The 16,667-nt window shown below is 40.6% G+C and overlaps 1 protein-coding gene across 8 annotated transcripts in view; it reads right to left on the bottom strand.

Moving 5' to 3' along the window:
• Nucleotides 1-221: 221 nt before the first annotated feature.
• ABHD18 (abhydrolase domain containing 18) overlaps nt 222-16,667 on the bottom strand; it is a 71,155-nt gene continuing 54,709 nt past the window's right edge. For all 8 annotated transcript variants that reach the window (XM_073017623.1, XM_073017624.1, XM_073017619.1 and 5 more), the window contains 3 exons: nt 12,791-13,169; nt 10,365-10,527; nt 222-4,833 (listed from right to left, as the gene is read on the bottom strand). In XM_073017623.1, coding sequence (XP_072873724.1) covers nt 4,782-4,833; nt 10,365-10,527; nt 12,791-13,169 — 594 coding nt within the window. In that variant the 3' untranslated portion in view covers nt 222-4,781. The remainder of the gene's footprint in view (nt 4,834-10,364; nt 10,528-12,790; nt 13,170-16,667) is intronic.

Here is a 16,667-nt window from a genome sequence, read left to right as displayed (position 1 = left end):
TTCCCTCAGATCACACAACTTTGGGGAAAATTTTGGTTATTTTTATAGAGATACTGATACTGTTCTGCTAGAGCCTCCCTTGCTTATTTCTGTCTTACCTTGTTTAGGGCATAACAACAAAGAGGGAACATACACACTCAGTTTAAGTTTGGGTACATTAATCAAACGTGACATGTGTCTACTGTATTTACAATAATACCTCTTTAAAAAAGCACAAATGATTAGCTTTTAAAATATACTTTTATTGTGAAATATAATACAAGATTTGAAAATGATTTTTAAAATTTCAATTACTGTGTTAACAATTCAATTATCTTTATGAGAGAAAGCACCACATTACAAAAATACAAAAAAGGAATCTAAAATGCACATGCTAAAATGACAATAGTAATTACATTAGCAAATCATGAAATTCAGAAGCCTTTTCTAATTACAGATCTAAATCAGGGGTCTCAAACTTAGAAGTCTTCAGGGCTGAGTAGGAACTACAAAGTAGAGAAGTTGTCTGATATAAGAGGGAAGTCCAGTAGGCTGTGGCAAACTGGAGAATGCATACCCAATCGAAAGACTTTTCAAATTCAAAAATTTTTGAAACATTATGTACATCAAATAAAACAACTGTGGGTCAAACTGGCCTACATGGACTACAAGTTTACAACTCTGGTCTAAATGAATTTATAATATTTTATGTAGTACCTAATCCTCAAAATGGCAGACAAATGGCAGACCGCCCTTCGAGATTTCTTTTTTTTTTTTTGGAGACGGAGTCTCCCTCTGTGCCCCTGGCTGGAGTGCAGTGGCCGGATCTCAGCTCACTGCAAGCTCCACCTCCCGGGTTTACGCCATTCTCCTGCCTCAGCCTCCCGAGTAGCTGGGACTACAGGCGCCCACCACCTCGCCAGGCCAGTTTTTTGTATTTTTTAGTAGAGACGGGGTTTCACCGTGTTAGCCAGGATGGTCTCGATCTCCTGACCTCGTGATCCGCCCATCTCGGCCTCCCAAAGTGCTGGGATTACAGGCTTGAGCCACCGCGCCCAGCCTCAGGATTTTTTATATATATGTATATGTATATATATGTGTATATACATACATGTATGTATATGTATATATATATTTACGTATTTGAGAATACTTAAGCCACCATTTTGGGGGGAATAGATTAAAAAATTCTAAGAAAAGTTGCAATTTGAATTCATCAACTGAGGTAGTTTTAGGGATATATATATATATATATATAAAAAAATATATATATATATATTTTTGAGAGACAGAGTTTTGCTCTTGTTGCCCAGGCTGGAGTGTAATGGCACAAACTTGGCTCACCGCAACCTCCGTCTCCCAGGTTCAAGCGATTCTCCTGGCTCAGCCTCCTGAGTAGCTGGGATTACAGGCATGTGCCACCACGCCCGGCTAATTTTTTTTTTTTAATTTTGTATTTTTAATAGAGACGGGTTTCTCCATATTGGTCAGGCTAGTCTCGAACTCCTGACCTCAGGTGGTCTGCCCACCTGGGCCTCTCAAAGTGCTGGGATTACAGGTGTGAGCCACCACACCCGGCCTAGGGATATATTTTTAATACATCTGGTTAAGAGATGAAATTTTAAAAATACTTTCTTTCACACTTTATTTGGGAAAAGTTAGTTATGCCTAAGAATTAATTAAAACTAAATCAAAATTTCATTTTTTAACAATAGAAATTCACACAACATATTACATTATTGCTTAGTAAGAAATGTTTATGTGAACAATAATAAAGTACTGGTTTTACTAAAACCATTGTTCAAAAAGCATTCAATCATATAACCTCAATATATACATAATATAAGAAAATCATAATTCAGTTGACAAGTTTTATTTAAAGAGCATTTTGTGGAAGAACTTTAGTAGATTTTATACTTTTGGTTAAAACTAAAGGTTCTCATCTGAACATGTAAAATTGCTTATCGCTCAAAGAGCTGTACAGTGTTGGCTTTTTGTGCCAAAGTAGTTTGAAAGAAGTTACTACTTTACCATCAATAACTTTACATTAATAATTTTTAAATATTTGTAAAAAATTAAGATGATAGAGGCATTAGAGGTGACAAATGAAATCTCCTTTAAAAAGACTGCAAAGGCACATTATAATTCAAATATCTTTAGTAGACTAAGAATACCTATTTAAAAATAATTCACAGACAACACAGATTTCGAACGAAACTCAAATATACCTACTGTAAAACTTCACACAATACCCCAAAATATTTTCTACTTTTTTAACATTTTAGCTGAGAGCTAGAGAAGTTTAACATAAACAGAAAGCACCAAATCTAGCCATATAATCCCCCATTTAAAAGAGTTAATAGCTATTACATAAAACTGTATTTTCTGTAAAATAAAGTTTATATGGGACAAATCAATTGCATATGTGTCTATTAAATTCTGAAATTAAAAGCCAAAGCTGTTAAGTATTTGGGTAGTTAGATGGTTAGTAATCCAGAGTAAGCATATAAAAAAAGTAATTAAAAAAAAAAATAGGCTGGGCACAGTGGCTCACACTTGTAATTCCAGCACTTTGGGAGGCCGAGATGGGCAGATCACGAGGTCAGGAGATTGAGACCACGGTGAAACCCCGTCTCTATTAAAAACATAAAAAATTAGCCGAGCGTGGAGGTGGGCGCCTGTAGTCCCAGCTGCTGAGGAGGCTGAGGCAGGACAATGGTGTGAACCTGGGAGGCGGAGCTTGCAGTGAGCCGAGATCGTGCCACTGCACTCCAGCCTGGGTGAAAAAGAGACTCTGTCTTAAAAAAAAAAAATAAATAAAATAAATAAAATGTCAGGTCGGGTGTGGTGGCTCACGCCTATAATCCCAGCACTTTGGGAGGCCAAGGCAGGTGGATCACTCGAGGTCAGGAATTTGAGACCAGGCTGGCCAACATGGTGAAACCCCGTGTCTACTAAAAATGCAAAAATTAGCCAGGCATGGTAGCAGGCACCTGTAATCTCAGCTACTCAGGTGGAGGCAGGAGAACCACTTGAACCCGGGATGCGGAGGTTGCAGTGAGCCAAGATCATGCCACTGCACTCCAGTCTGGGCCACATAGTGAGACTCTGTCTCCAAAAAAAAAAAAAAAAAAAAAGAAAAGACACAGTATCCATCAGTTAATGCAACAGGTCTTCCAATGTTTCCATTTTTGTGAATTGAAACTTTTTCAGTAGGGAGAAATAAGTTTGGCATTTTGTTTTGTTTTGGTTTGAGACTGAGTCTTGTTCTTGTCTCCCAGGCTGGAGTGCAATGGTGTGATCTCGGCTCACTGCAACTTCTGCCTCCAGGGTTCAAGCAATTCTCCTGCCTCAGCCTCCTGAGCAGTGCCTGCCACCACGCCCAGCTATTTTTTTTTTTTTTTTTTTTTGAGATGCAGTTTTGCTGCTCTCTTGCCCAGGGTGGAGTGCAGTGGTGCAATCTCAGCTCACTGCAACCTCTGCCTCCTGGGTTCAACAAATTCTCTTGCCTCAGCCTCCTGAGTAGCTGGGATTACAGGCACACACCACAATGCCCCGGCTAATTGTTTTGTATTTTTAGTAGACACAGTGTTTCACCATGTTGGCCACGCTGGTCTTAGCCCGGCTAATTGTTTTGTATTTTTAGTAGAGACAGTGTTTCACCATGTTGGTCACGCTGGTCTTAAACTCTTGACCTTGTGATCCACCCGCCTCAGCCTCCCAAAGTGCTGGGATCACAGGCATGAGCCACCGCACCCGGCCTACTGGCATTTTTTTTAAACCCTAATCTTTAGTAAAGTTTTAGTCTAGAAAAGTCTAATGCATTTTATCTGCAGAACACTCATTTTGATTATTATTATTATTATTTTGAGACGGAGTTTCACTCTTGTTGCCCAGGCTGGAGTGCAATGGTGGGATCTCGGATCACTGCAACCTCTGCCTTCCGGGTTCAAGCAATTCTCCTGCCTCCCGAGTATCTGGGATCATAGGCATGCGCCACCATGCCTGGCTAAGTTTTTGTATCTGTTAGTAAAGAGGGGGTTTATATTGGTCAGGCTAGTCTTGAACTCCTGACCTCAGGTAATCCGACTGCCTCAGCCTCCCAAAGTGCTGGGATGACAGGCGTGAGCCACCACACCCTGTCACTCACTTTGATCATTAAAAGCACTTGCATTCAAGTAGAGGTACATATCAAAAAAAGAAAAAAAAAAAAAAAAGAAAGCAAAGCACTTATCTATGAAGCTATCAGGATATTTTAGAATTCAAAGTTAACACTGATTTTATACATCGTAAGTATTTATTTCCACAGCAGAAAATTAGTTGAACACAAGATTATGAATTCACCATACATTCAAAAAATAAACATGTTTTTCAAATAAAGTCAATAGTGAAATGTTATAAGGGTACAAAGTAAATGCTGATATATTAAAATCTTGGTTTGATTTAGCAATTTTACTAAAACCCAGAAGAGTTTCTATGAATAAATTTATTTAATTTAATAAATTATTCATGATTAAAAATTTAGTTTTCATAGATAGTAACAACAGACTAAACATTGAGTATATGGGATTCCAATGAACAATAATAAAAATACTTTAACATTATTTACTTCAAATATTATCTTGAAATTATTCAAATGTATTCGAAGTTTATAGTTAACAGATCTGTAACAATGAATTCCAGACTACATTGATAGCGATTAGATATATTAGTGCTGTCTGCTTGTCCTTCACATGATCATAGGATGAAGCTTCCTTTTGTAAGAAACATCTTGGCCACACTGGTTACATATAATAATCCAATTAGTTAGCGTATTTATGGAGGAAGCGTTCAAATGCATCATAGATGGCTTGTCTAAAATTAAATATGAAAGAAAAACTCTAAGTAACTAACAAAAAGGGGGGACAAACAATGCCTTTACCGTAAGTTATTTCCAAATTTATCTGTGGCTTGCAACTTTACATCTTCTCTAAATAGCTATGAAACAGGCAGTTTACCCTCCTCAGAATGGGTGTTTGAATCCATGTAACTTTTTTTTGTTTTTTTGAGACGGAGTCTCACTGTGTCACCCAGGCTGGAGTGCAGTGGCGCAATCTCAGCTGACTGCAACCTCTGCCCCTCCAGGTTTAAGCAATTCTCTGCCTCAGCCTCCGGAGTAGCTGGGATTATAGGCGCATGTCACCACGCCCGGCTAATTTTTTTTGTATTTTTAGTAGAGACGGGGTTTCACCATCTTGGCCAGGCTGGTCTTGAACTCCTGACCTCGTGATCCACCTGCCTCGGCCTCCCGAAGTGCTGGGATTACAGGCATGAGCCACTGCACCCGGCCTTTTTTTTTTCTTTTGAGACAGGGTCTTGCTCTGTCGCCCAGGCTGGAGTGTAGTGGCATGATCTCTGCTCACTGCAACCTCTGCCTCCCAGTTCAAGTGATTCTCATGCCTCAGCCTTCCAAGTAGCTAAAATTACAGGCATGCACCACTACACCCTGCTAACTTTTTGTATTTTTAGTAGAGAGGGGGTTTCACCATGTTGGCCAGGCTGGTCTCGAACTCCTGGCCTCAACTGATCTGCCCACCTCAGATGCATGCAACTTTATCACCACTACTGGAAAACATCAAACATACTTCCAACTTTGATGGATCTAGAAGCATTATCTTTTTCTGAAGCACTTTTTTGTGCCTTAGAATATATATATTCATACATACATACAGGCACACACACAGTGGCATATGTGTGTGATGTGTGTGTATAAAATAAATTATGAAAGAAAAAGGGACTGATTTATCATCACTTTGTTGAAAATTAATTATGTGACTTTTCAGAATGTAAGATTCTGTTTCACAGATTATGATATAGATGCTTTTCATTTACTATGAACATGTTCCTAGCTACTTAAAATCAAAAGCCTTGGTTTCCTACATTAACTTTACCGAGTATTTTAATATTTCAATTGAAAACGAATAGACAAATTTTATCTTCCATAAGGTATTTTTTCTTTCTTTCTTTTTTTTTTTTTTTTTAAGAGAGAAATCTCACTATGTTGCCTAGGCTTGAGTGCAGTGGTTACTCTCAGGTGCAATCCTAGCACGCTGCAGCCTCAAACTCCTGGCCTCAAGCTATCTTCCCACCTCAGCCTGTTGAGATCTGGAACTATAGTCCTGTGACAACCTGCCCCACTCACAAGATATTTTTTTCTAAAGCTGTTTTTTTTTCTATTGTATAATACATTTTCATAGCAGAATATTCAGAAAATCGAAAATATAGGAAGGGGAAAACATCATAATCCCATCACTCACATCTACTGTTAATCTTTTCATATCTTTCCTCCAGGCTTTTAAGAAAATGCATGTCTAGGCCGGGCGCACTGGCTCATGCCTGTAATCCCAGCACTTTGGGAGGCCAAGGTGGGCGGATCACAAGGTCAGGAGTTTGAGACCAGCCTGGCCAACATGGTGAAACCCCATCTCTACTAAAAATACAAAAATTAGCCGGGTGTGGTGGTGGATGCCTGTAATCCCAGCACTTTGGGAGGCCAAGGTGGGCGGATCACAAGGTCAGGAGTTTGAGACCAGCCTGGCCAACATGGTGAAACCCCATCTCTACTAAAAATACAAAAATTAGCGGGGTGTGGTGGTGGGCGCCTGTAATCCCAGCTACTTGGAAGGCTGAGGCAGGAGAATTGCTTGAGCCTGGGAGGCAGAGGATGCAGTGAGTCAAGATCACGCCACTGCACTCCAGCCTAGGTGACAAGCAAGACTCCGGCTCAAAAAAAAAAAAAAAAAAAAAAAGAAAGAAAGAAAAAAGAAAATGCATGTCTATATTTTCATCCAGTTTAAATAATAACTATGAGATATTAATTTTGTATCCCATTTGTTCAACTAAGCATTTCCTGACATCCTAACAAAGCTATTAAGACTATCTTTGGCCAGGTGTGGTGGCTCACGCCTGTAATCCTAGCACTTCGGGAAGCCGAGACACGTGGATCACGAGGTCAGGAGATCAAGACGATCCTGGCTAACACAGTGAAACCCCGTCTCTACTAAAAATACAAAAAAAAAAAAAATTAGGCAGGTGTGGTGGCAGGCGCCTGTAGTCCCAGCTACTCGGGAGGCTGAGGCAGGAGAATGGTGTGAACCTGGGAGGTGGAGGTTGCAGTGAGAGGAGATCATGCCACTGCACTTCAGCCTGGGTGACAGACTTGAGACTCTGTCTCAAAAAAAAAAAAAAAAAAAAATAGATTATTATTTCCAATATGTTGGGAAGTCATAGCTTTACAACATGCTTGTCTTTCTTTGGCTCAAGGATTCGATCCTTGTGAATTATAATGAACCATGAGAAGGGAAAAAAATTAGAGGTGGATATTTGCATGTTGGTGTAAACACATAAAGAGATTTTGTTTTGAAGATAGATATGACAGCAATAGGGGAGAAGTAAAGAGGACTTTGAAATTATTGCCCACTGGATAATTTTTTTCCTCAGAGTTAGTTCCAGGCACTTGCTTTTGTGGAATGAATCTGAATTTGTTTACTTCCTGGTGCCTAAAGTTACAATACAGGCTTGTGTACATGTGAGAAGGGTTAGGAAAGGTACATGTCCCTTTTTAATCATTTAAATAGCCTCTTATTCACTTGTATTATCAATAAGCTCTAAATAACACAAAATATTAGAGCACATAAAGGAATGGCTTTATTTATTTATTCATTCATTCATTTTTTGAGACAGAGTCTCACTGTCACCCAGGCTGGAATGTAGTGGCACAATCTCAGCTTACTACAAGCTCCGCCTCCCGGGTTCAAGTGATTCTCCTGCCTCAGCCTCCTGAGTAGCTGGGACTATAGACGTGCACCACCATGCCCGGCTAATTTTTGTACTTTTTTTTGTTTTTGTTTTTGTTTTTTTGAGACGGAGTCTCGCTCTGTCCCCCAGGCTGGAGTGTAGTGGCCGGATCTCAGCTCACTGCAAGCTCCGCCTCCCAGGTTTACGCCATTCTCCTGCCTCAGCCTCCCGAGTAGCTGGGACTACAGGCACCTGGCACCCCGCCCCGCTAGTTTTTTGTATTTTTTTTAGTAGAGACGGGGTTTCACTCCTGACCTTGTGATCCGCCCGTCTCGGCCTCCCAAAGTGCTGGGATTACAGGCTTGAGCTACCGCGCCCGGCCTAATTTTTGTATTTTTAGTAGAGACGGGGTTTCACCATATTGGCCAGGCTGGGCTCAAACTCCTGACCTTGTGATCAACCCCCACCTTGGCCTCCCAAAGTGCTGGGATTACAGATGTGAGCCACTGCGCCTGGTAGCTTCTTTTATTTTTATGTTTGGTGTGTGAAAAGACTGAATTTTTAAAAATTCTACTATTCCAATGTCATCTAAACTCTGTTAAGTTTTGAAGTGACTGATGGGGAATGGAAGAGGTCAAATAGCTTAGTAGTGACTCCACCTGAGCAAGTTACTTAATCTTTTTTGTTCCCCTCATTCTGTGTAAAGGGGATAATAACAGAGCAATTGCCCTAGCATCTGGCACATGATAATAGTTAGCATTTATGTCTCTCAAGTGAAGCCTTCATAGTAGCATTTTTGAGTTTTCATATTTGACTTTGATTATAAGTCTACTCTTCCTAATACCTCTTAGCTATACTCCCACTTAGATACACAAAAGAGTGAAATAAATTTGATACTAATTTACTAATGCAAACAAGTGGGTCCTCTGCATTCACATGTATAACAGAACTTTAGACTCTTCTTAAGCAACCCTAGCAACCCTAGGTAGTCACAGATTTTTGTTTATTTGTTTATTTATTTATTTTAGAGACAGAGTCTTGCTCTGTCGCCCAGGCTGGAGTGCAGTGGCATGATCTCGGCTCACTGCAAGCTCTGCCTCCCGGGTTCAAGTGATTCTCGTGCCTCAGCCTCCTGAGTAGCTGGGATTACAGGCACCCGCCACCACGCCCAGCTAATTTTTTGTATTTTTAGTAGAGACGGGGTTTCACCGTGTTAGCCAGGATGGTCTCGATCTCCTGACCTCGTGATCCGCCCACCTCAGCCTCCCAAAGTGCTGGGATTACAGGCATGAGCCACTGCACCTGGCCTGTTTATTTGTTTTAATTTTGTTGTGCCAGAGGGCCAATGAGTATTGGATAGTCTGCTCACTCACCAATAGGGACTCAAATGCTGCATGAATGCTTCTTAAAAGATCATACTATAAAAAGAAAGGTTTACTATATCCTTCAAGACATGACAGACTTGAAGAATTGGTCTATTTCTCAAAAAGGTGACATTTATAAGTTGAGCTAGATAAGTAACAACATACGAAAATTATTTCTTACCTTAACAAGAGCTAAAACATGTCAAACATATCACATACAATTCTTCCATTAGATAGTTATCCAGTTGGCAGCTTTTTTGAATACTTATGGACAGGGCACTGATCTAATCATTTATGTGAACTAATTTATTTAACCATTAATAATAACATGATGAATATGTTCCAATAATGCAGAATACCAGAAAACTGTAGTTTTAGCATAAAAGTTTTTTTTTTTTTTTTTTTTTTTTTTGAGACAGAGTCTCGCTCTGTCTCTCTGGCTGGAGTGCAGTGGCACAATCTTGGCTCACTGCAAGCTCCACCTCCCGGGTTTTAAGCCATTCTCCTGCCTCAGCCTCCCGAGTAGCTGGGACTACAGGCGTGCACCATCTACGGCCGGCTGTGCACCACCTACACCTGGTTAATTTTTTTTTTGGTATTTTTAATAGAGACGGGGTTTCACCATGTTAGCCAGGATGGCCTTCATCTCCTGACCTCATGATCTGCCCACCTCCGCCTCCCAAAGTGCTGGAATTACAGGCGTGAGCCACCGCGCCCAGCTAGCATAAAAGTTTTTATAAGTTCTAACTAAAATAGTGGAGTCATATAAAGTTCTTAACATTAAAAGCACTTCTTATTTAAGGTTCAATATTCACTTGCCAACTGAAAAACATTGCTAAATTATTCCACAGATGTTCAGGCCATTCTGAAAAAACATCAGAATAGAGTGAAAAAACTCTTGATGCACCAAAGCAACTTTAACAAGCTGTGATCGTCCTTCTCACATCCTAAAATACCTGGCCATTAATATTTGAAGAGGGGAAAGCCACAGGATAAAGCATGCCTATGATATGCATCATGCCTAGTTCTCTAGAAGAAAAAGAAAAGAAGAAGATGAAATCCTAGGAAAGAGGGAAAAGTAACTCAATGTGAGATTTGTGGGAGGTGAGGGGGGGAATTCAAAGATTGAAACAGATAATAAAAATATCTAATCTTTTATATTTGTTGAAGCAAAAAAATCCAGAAAACAAACAACAAAAACAAACAACAAATGAACGAATTAGCCGTTTAGACCAGCCATCTTACCTGAAGAGTCCTTGTTTAAAAAGATAAGCACTAATATGACCCCCTTCTAAGTATCGGATCTCACAACCAGGCCAAATTTCTTGTAAACTTCGAACTCCTGTTCGTGGAATATAGGCATCTTCTTTGGCTTGAACCACTATAATGAGGCTTGGATCAACTGGTACTAGGTATAGGATTTTAAAAAATTCAACATATACACATTAGAAAATAAAAAACACCACACAATGTAGTAAATAAAACATTCATCAAACTAAACATTTTTTTTTTTTTTGAGATGGAGTCTCACTCAGTCGCCCAGGTTGCAGTGCAGTGGCGCGATCTCGGCTCACTGCAAGCTCCGCCTCCCGGGTTTACGCCATTCTCCTGCCTCAACCTCCCGAGTAGCTGGGACTACAGGCACCCACCACCACGCCCGGCTAATTTTTTGCATTTTTAGTAGAGACGGGGTTTCACCGTGTTAGCCAGGATGGTTTCGATCTCCTGACCTCGTGATCCACCCGCCTCGGCCTCCCAAAGTGCTGGGATTACAGGCGTGAGCCACCATGCCCGGCCTAAACATTTTTGATTAAGTTAAAAATCAACTATAATAGGCTACATTACTCATCTCCAGTACGAGATAAACATTCTAAAAATGATACAAAATACTGTGGTTTTTAAAAATTAACTAATTCTTTCTTTTGTGTGTGTGTAGGTACACAGTATATTATGGGTTACATGATGTAAGATATTTTGATACTGGCATGCAATGCATAATAATCACATCAGAGTACATGAGGTATGCATCACCTCAATAATTTATTTTAAAGATGGGATCTCACTATGTTGCCCAGGCTGAAGTGCAGTGGCTATTTACCGGCAAGATCATAGTGCACTACAGCCTTGAACTCCTGGGCTCAGGTGATCCTCCCTCCTTAACTTCCTGAGTAGCTGAGACTACAGGTGAATGCCACCACACTCAGCAATCTAGTGGTTTTTTTTTTGTTGCTTTTTTTTTTTGGGAGACAAGAGTTTCACTTTGTCACTGAGGCTAGGGTGCAGTGGTGCAATCATAGCTCACTGCCACCTTGAATTCCTGGGCTCAAAGGATCCTCCTGCCTCAGCCTCTGAGTAGCTGGGACAATAAGCATGTGCCACCACCCCCAGCTAATTTATTTATTTATTGTATTATTATTTTTTGAGATGGAGTCTCACTCTGGTCCCCCAGGCTGGAGTGCAATGGCACGATCTTGGCTCACCGAAATCTCCGCCTCCTGGGTTCAAGTGATTCTCCTGCCTTAGCCTCCTGAGTAGCTGGGATTACAGGCGCCTGCCACCACGCCCGGCTAATTTTTGAATTTTTAGTAGAGACAGGGTTTCACCATGTTGGCCAGGCTGGTCTCGAACTCCTGACCTCAGGTGATCTGCCCGCCTCGGCCTCCCAAAGTGCTGGGATTACAGGCTTGAGCCACTGCGCCCAGCCTATTTATTTTTGAGATGGTGTCTTGCTCTGTCACTCAGGCTGGAGTGCAGTGGAACGATCTCTGCTCACTGCAACCTCTACCTCCCGGGTTCAAGTGATTCTCCTGCCTCAGCATCCTGAGTAGCTGGGATTACAGGCGCCTGCCACCATGCCCAGCTAATTTTTGTATTTTAAGTAGAGATGGGGTTTCACCATGTTGGCTAGGATGGTCTCAAACTCCTGACCTCAAGTGATCCATCCGCCTCGGCCTCCCAAAATGCTGGGATTACAGGCGTGAGCCACTGGGCCTGGCCACCCAGCTAATTTTTACATTTTTTGTAGGGATAGGGTCTCACTATGTTGCCCGGGCTGGTGTCAAACTCCTGGGCTTAAGCGGTCCTCCCACCACAGCCTCCCAAAGTGCTAGGATTATAGACGTGAGCCATTGTGTCCAGCTCCAGAGTGTGTGTTTGTGTGTCTGTGTGACAGAGTCTTGCTCTGTCACCCAGGATGGAGTGCAATGGTGTGATCTTGGCTCACTGCAACCTCTATCTCCTTGGGCTGAAGTGATCCTCCCACTTCAGCCTCCCAGGTAGTTGGAACTACAGGCATGCACCACCACACATGACTACTTTTTCGTAATTTTTTTTGGTAGAGACAGGGTTTTACCATGTTACCCAGGCTGGTCTTGAACTCCTGGGCTCAAGCAATCCACCTGCCTCAGCCTCCCAAAATGCTGGGATTACAGGCATGAGCCACCATGCCCGGCTGTCCAGTGTGTTTTTTAATGAGTAAGATAATCTTAAATTTTCATAGATAGAATATGATACATTTAAGTAAAGCAACTTATCTTTGCAAACATATTCTGGAGCCAACAAAAAAATATACCCTTGAAATATATAAAATTATCTTATAAAGCATCCTTTAAAATGTTTCACAAATATTTACACATCAGCAAATATTCTCAATTTCATATAAAAATTAGTACCTGAGAAATTTGCTACATGAGTACATTCATCCATGACACCTTTCATAAATATTAAAGATTCTTTCCGAAGATTGTTTCTTCTTTGTTCTTTACTAAGTAGGTGGTATGACTGAGGGTTGCAACTTGTATAACTACTTTTGTTGGTTGAAAGTGTTTGACTGAAGCACTTCATCTTAGAGGTATCTTGCAATAAGAGTCCTTCTGATGTTGCACTGACAGATGTTTTACTAGAATTATGGCAGTCAGCAGGTTTTTGGGATACAACTTGGTTTGTTATATCTAAATTTAAAGTTCTGGAAACCAGATTAAGGTTAGTTAGCTTGTCTGCACTGCTAGTGAAGCATTTCACAAACTCTTGTCCCATTTTGAAAGAATCTGTCTGAACATATGAAAGAAAACATTATTTAATATAAAATAGGGTTTTATTAACAACTTTGTCAAAAAAAAAAAAAAGAGAAAAGACAAATGTCCATCAGTGAATAAATGGATAAACAAAATGTGGTACATTCAAACCATTAAATATTATTCAGTCTTAAAAGGAATGAAATTCTGACACATGCTACAACATGGATGAACACTGAAGACATTATCTTAAGTGAATAAGCCAGACACAAAAGGAGAAATACTGTATGATTCCACTCATATGAGGTCCCTATAGCTGTAAAATTCATAGCAATGAAAAGAGAATGGCAGCTGCCAGAGACTGGGAGAAGGGAGGAATGAGTAGTTTTGTTCAATGGGTAAGTTTCAGTTTGAAAAGATAAAAACGTTTTGGAGATAGATGGTGGTGATGATTGCACAACATGTATATACTTAATGCCACTGAACTATACACTTAAAAATGGTCACGATAGTAAATTTTATGTTGTATATATTTACCATAATTTTTTTCTTTTTTGAGATGGAGTCTCGCACTGTCCCCCAGGCTGGAGTGCAGTGGCGCAATCTCGGCTCACTGCAAGCTCCTCCTCCCGGGTTCCTGCCATTCTCCTGCCTCAGCCTCCCGAGCATCTGGGACCACAGGCGCCCGCCACGACACCCGGCTAATATTTTGTATTAGCCAGGATGGTCTTGATCTCCTGACCTAGTGATCCACCCGCCTCAGCCTCCCAAAGTGCTGGGATTACAGGCGTGAGCCACCGTGCCCGGCCTCATAATTTTTTTTAAAAAAGAAAGAGGTATCAAAATTTAACTCAGGACTAAGATAAATGACTTACACTTTATTGCTGTTTCCTACTTAACAGTAAAGGGTATCATTTAGCCTGCATCATTTTTTTTTTTTTTTTTTACAGCCAAAGTTTTGAAATCCATGATCTGCCTTAACCTTTGAACTTCTTTTTTTTTTTTTTTTTTTTTTTTTTTTGAGACGGAGTCTTGCCCTGTCGCCCAGGCTGGAGTGCAGTGGCCAGATCTCAGCTCACTGCAAGCTCCGCCTCCCGGGTTTACACCATTCTCCTGCCTCAGCCTCCCGAGTAGCTGGGACTACAGGCGCCCGCCACCTCGCCCGGCTAGTTTTTTGTATTTTTTTTTAGTAGAGACGGGGTTTCACCGTGTTAGCCAGGATGGTCTCGATCTCCTGACCTTGCGATCCACCCGTCTCGGCCTCCCAAAGTGCTGGGATTACAGGCTTGAGCCACCGCACCCGGCCTAACCTTTGAACTTCTAAAAGTCTTACAAATGAGTAACGTAAATTCAAACAGAAGAGGACACCAGCTTCCCCAAGTCCCTTTCTCTGGTTGAACTAACCAGAATTAAAAATTATTGGCTGGGCGTGGTAGCTCACGCCTGTAATCCCAGCACTTTGGGAGGCTGAGGCGGGCAGATCATGATGTCACGAGATCAACACCATCCTGGCCAACATGGCAAAACCCTGTCTCTAATAAAAATACAAAAATTAGCTGGGCACGGTGGTGTGTGCCTGTTATCCCAGCTACTTAGGAGGCTGAGGCAGGAGAATCACTTAAATCTGGGAGGCAGTGGTTGCAGTGGGTTGATATTGTGCCACTGCACTCCAGCCTGGGTGTCTCAAAAAAAAAAAAAAAAAAAAAAAAAAAAAAAAATCAAGAAAAAAAAGAAATATTGCCTATTAAAGTCTCAAAACTGTATTCTAAGTTTAAGGACTTGTAAATACAGTTATGTGTTGTTTAATGATGGGATATGTTCTGAGAAATGCATCATTAGGTGGTTTCATTGTTGTGTGAACATCACTGTGTATTTACATAAACCTAGATGGTATAGCTGACTACACACCTAAGCTATATGGTGTAATCTATTGTTCCTAGGTTACTAACCTATACAACATGTTACTGTACTTAATACTGTAGGCAACTGTAACACAATTGTAAGTATTTGTATATCTAATCATAGAAAAGGTACAGTAGGCCAGGCACGGTGGCTCATGCCTGTAATCTCAGCCCTTTGGGAGGCCGAGGGTGGGTTGATTGCTTGAGGTCAGGAGTTCCAAGACTAGCCTGGCCAACATAGTGAAACCTTGTCTCTACTAAAATATAAAAATTAGCCAGGTGTGATGATGGGTACCTGTAATCCCACCTACTTGGGAGGCTGAGGCAGGAGAATCATCTGAACCCAGGAGGTGGAGGTTACAGTGAGTAGAGACTGTGCCACTGCACTCCAGCCTGGGTGACAGAGCAAGACTCCATCTCAAAAAAAAAAGAAAGAAAGAAAACGAAAAAGAAAAGGTATCATAAAAATATCGTATTAAAATCTTTTGGGCCACCTTATATATGTGACTGAAGCATTGTTATGCAGAACATGACTGTACAATGTAAGTAAATAATATATGAGGTAAGTGTCTCCCTATAAAAGTATTCAAACTAATACATGAAAAAGAAGTAATAGAATATCAGCAACCATCAATGTATTGATACAGTCATTAAGCATCAGTAGAGGCTTACATCATAAAAAAAGAGAAAATCAGATATTATGTGTTTCCTATAGCCTTGTGAAAGAAATCAAAACAATGAGTTTAATCAAGCCTTTATCTAGATCCAACTGCCAATTTTCAGGCAATGTAGAGTAAAATGCTGAACTGTACCATGCGAACACAAACAGAAAAATCTAGATTGTGAGACACCTACAGGTCAAATAACCTAAATTCTTCATGAAATAAATTATAAGGAACATAAAGGGATGCAGGGCAACTTATTTCTTTTCTTTTTTTACAGATTGATTGATTGATTGATTATTATTATACTTTAAGTTCCAGGGTACATGTGCACAACGTGCAGGTTTGATACATAGGCATACACGTGCCATGTTGGTTTGCTGCACCCATCAACTTGTCATTTATATTAAGTATTTCTCCTAATGGTATCCATCCCCCAACCCCCCACCCCCCGACAGGCCCCAGTGTGTGATGTTCCCCGCCCTGCCCTGTGTCCAAGTGTTCTCATTGTTCAATTCCCACTTGTGAGTGAGAACATGTGGTGTTTGGTTTTCTGTCAGAAGGCAACTTATTAAAGGCACTTCAAAAAAAGAACTATAGGGTCTACAGATACACATTTGGATAATAAAATTATTTTAAAAGCAGAAGGAATAAACATAAGGATAATGATTACTAATAATGCAGGAAGGAAGGCTTTGTGATTAGGACACATTTGAAGGGGTTTCTGGTTTGGGTGGTCAAGTTTTATTTTTGACCTAGGTAGTAGTTACAGTGTGTTTGCCTTTTAATAAATGTAGTAAACCACATATATGCTTTGCATGATTCTCTGTATCTGTGTTTTATTTTAAAATAATTTTTATTTGTTTATTTTTAAGAAAGAGTCTCACTCTGTCACCCAGGCTGGAGTGCAGTGGCACAGTCTTGGTTCACTGCAACCTACAACTCCCAAGTTCAAGAGATTCTCCTGCCTTA

This window comes from Chlorocebus sabaeus, chromosome 7 (assembly GCF_047675955.1).
Source record: "Chlorocebus sabaeus isolate Y175 chromosome 7, mChlSab1.0.hap1, whole genome shotgun sequence".
In the NCBI taxonomy this organism is placed as follows: domain Eukaryota; kingdom Metazoa; phylum Chordata; class Mammalia; order Primates; family Cercopithecidae; genus Chlorocebus; species Chlorocebus sabaeus.
The sequence above is the reverse complement of the archived record's forward strand: the minus strand, read 5'-3'. Positions and strand labels throughout refer to the sequence as shown.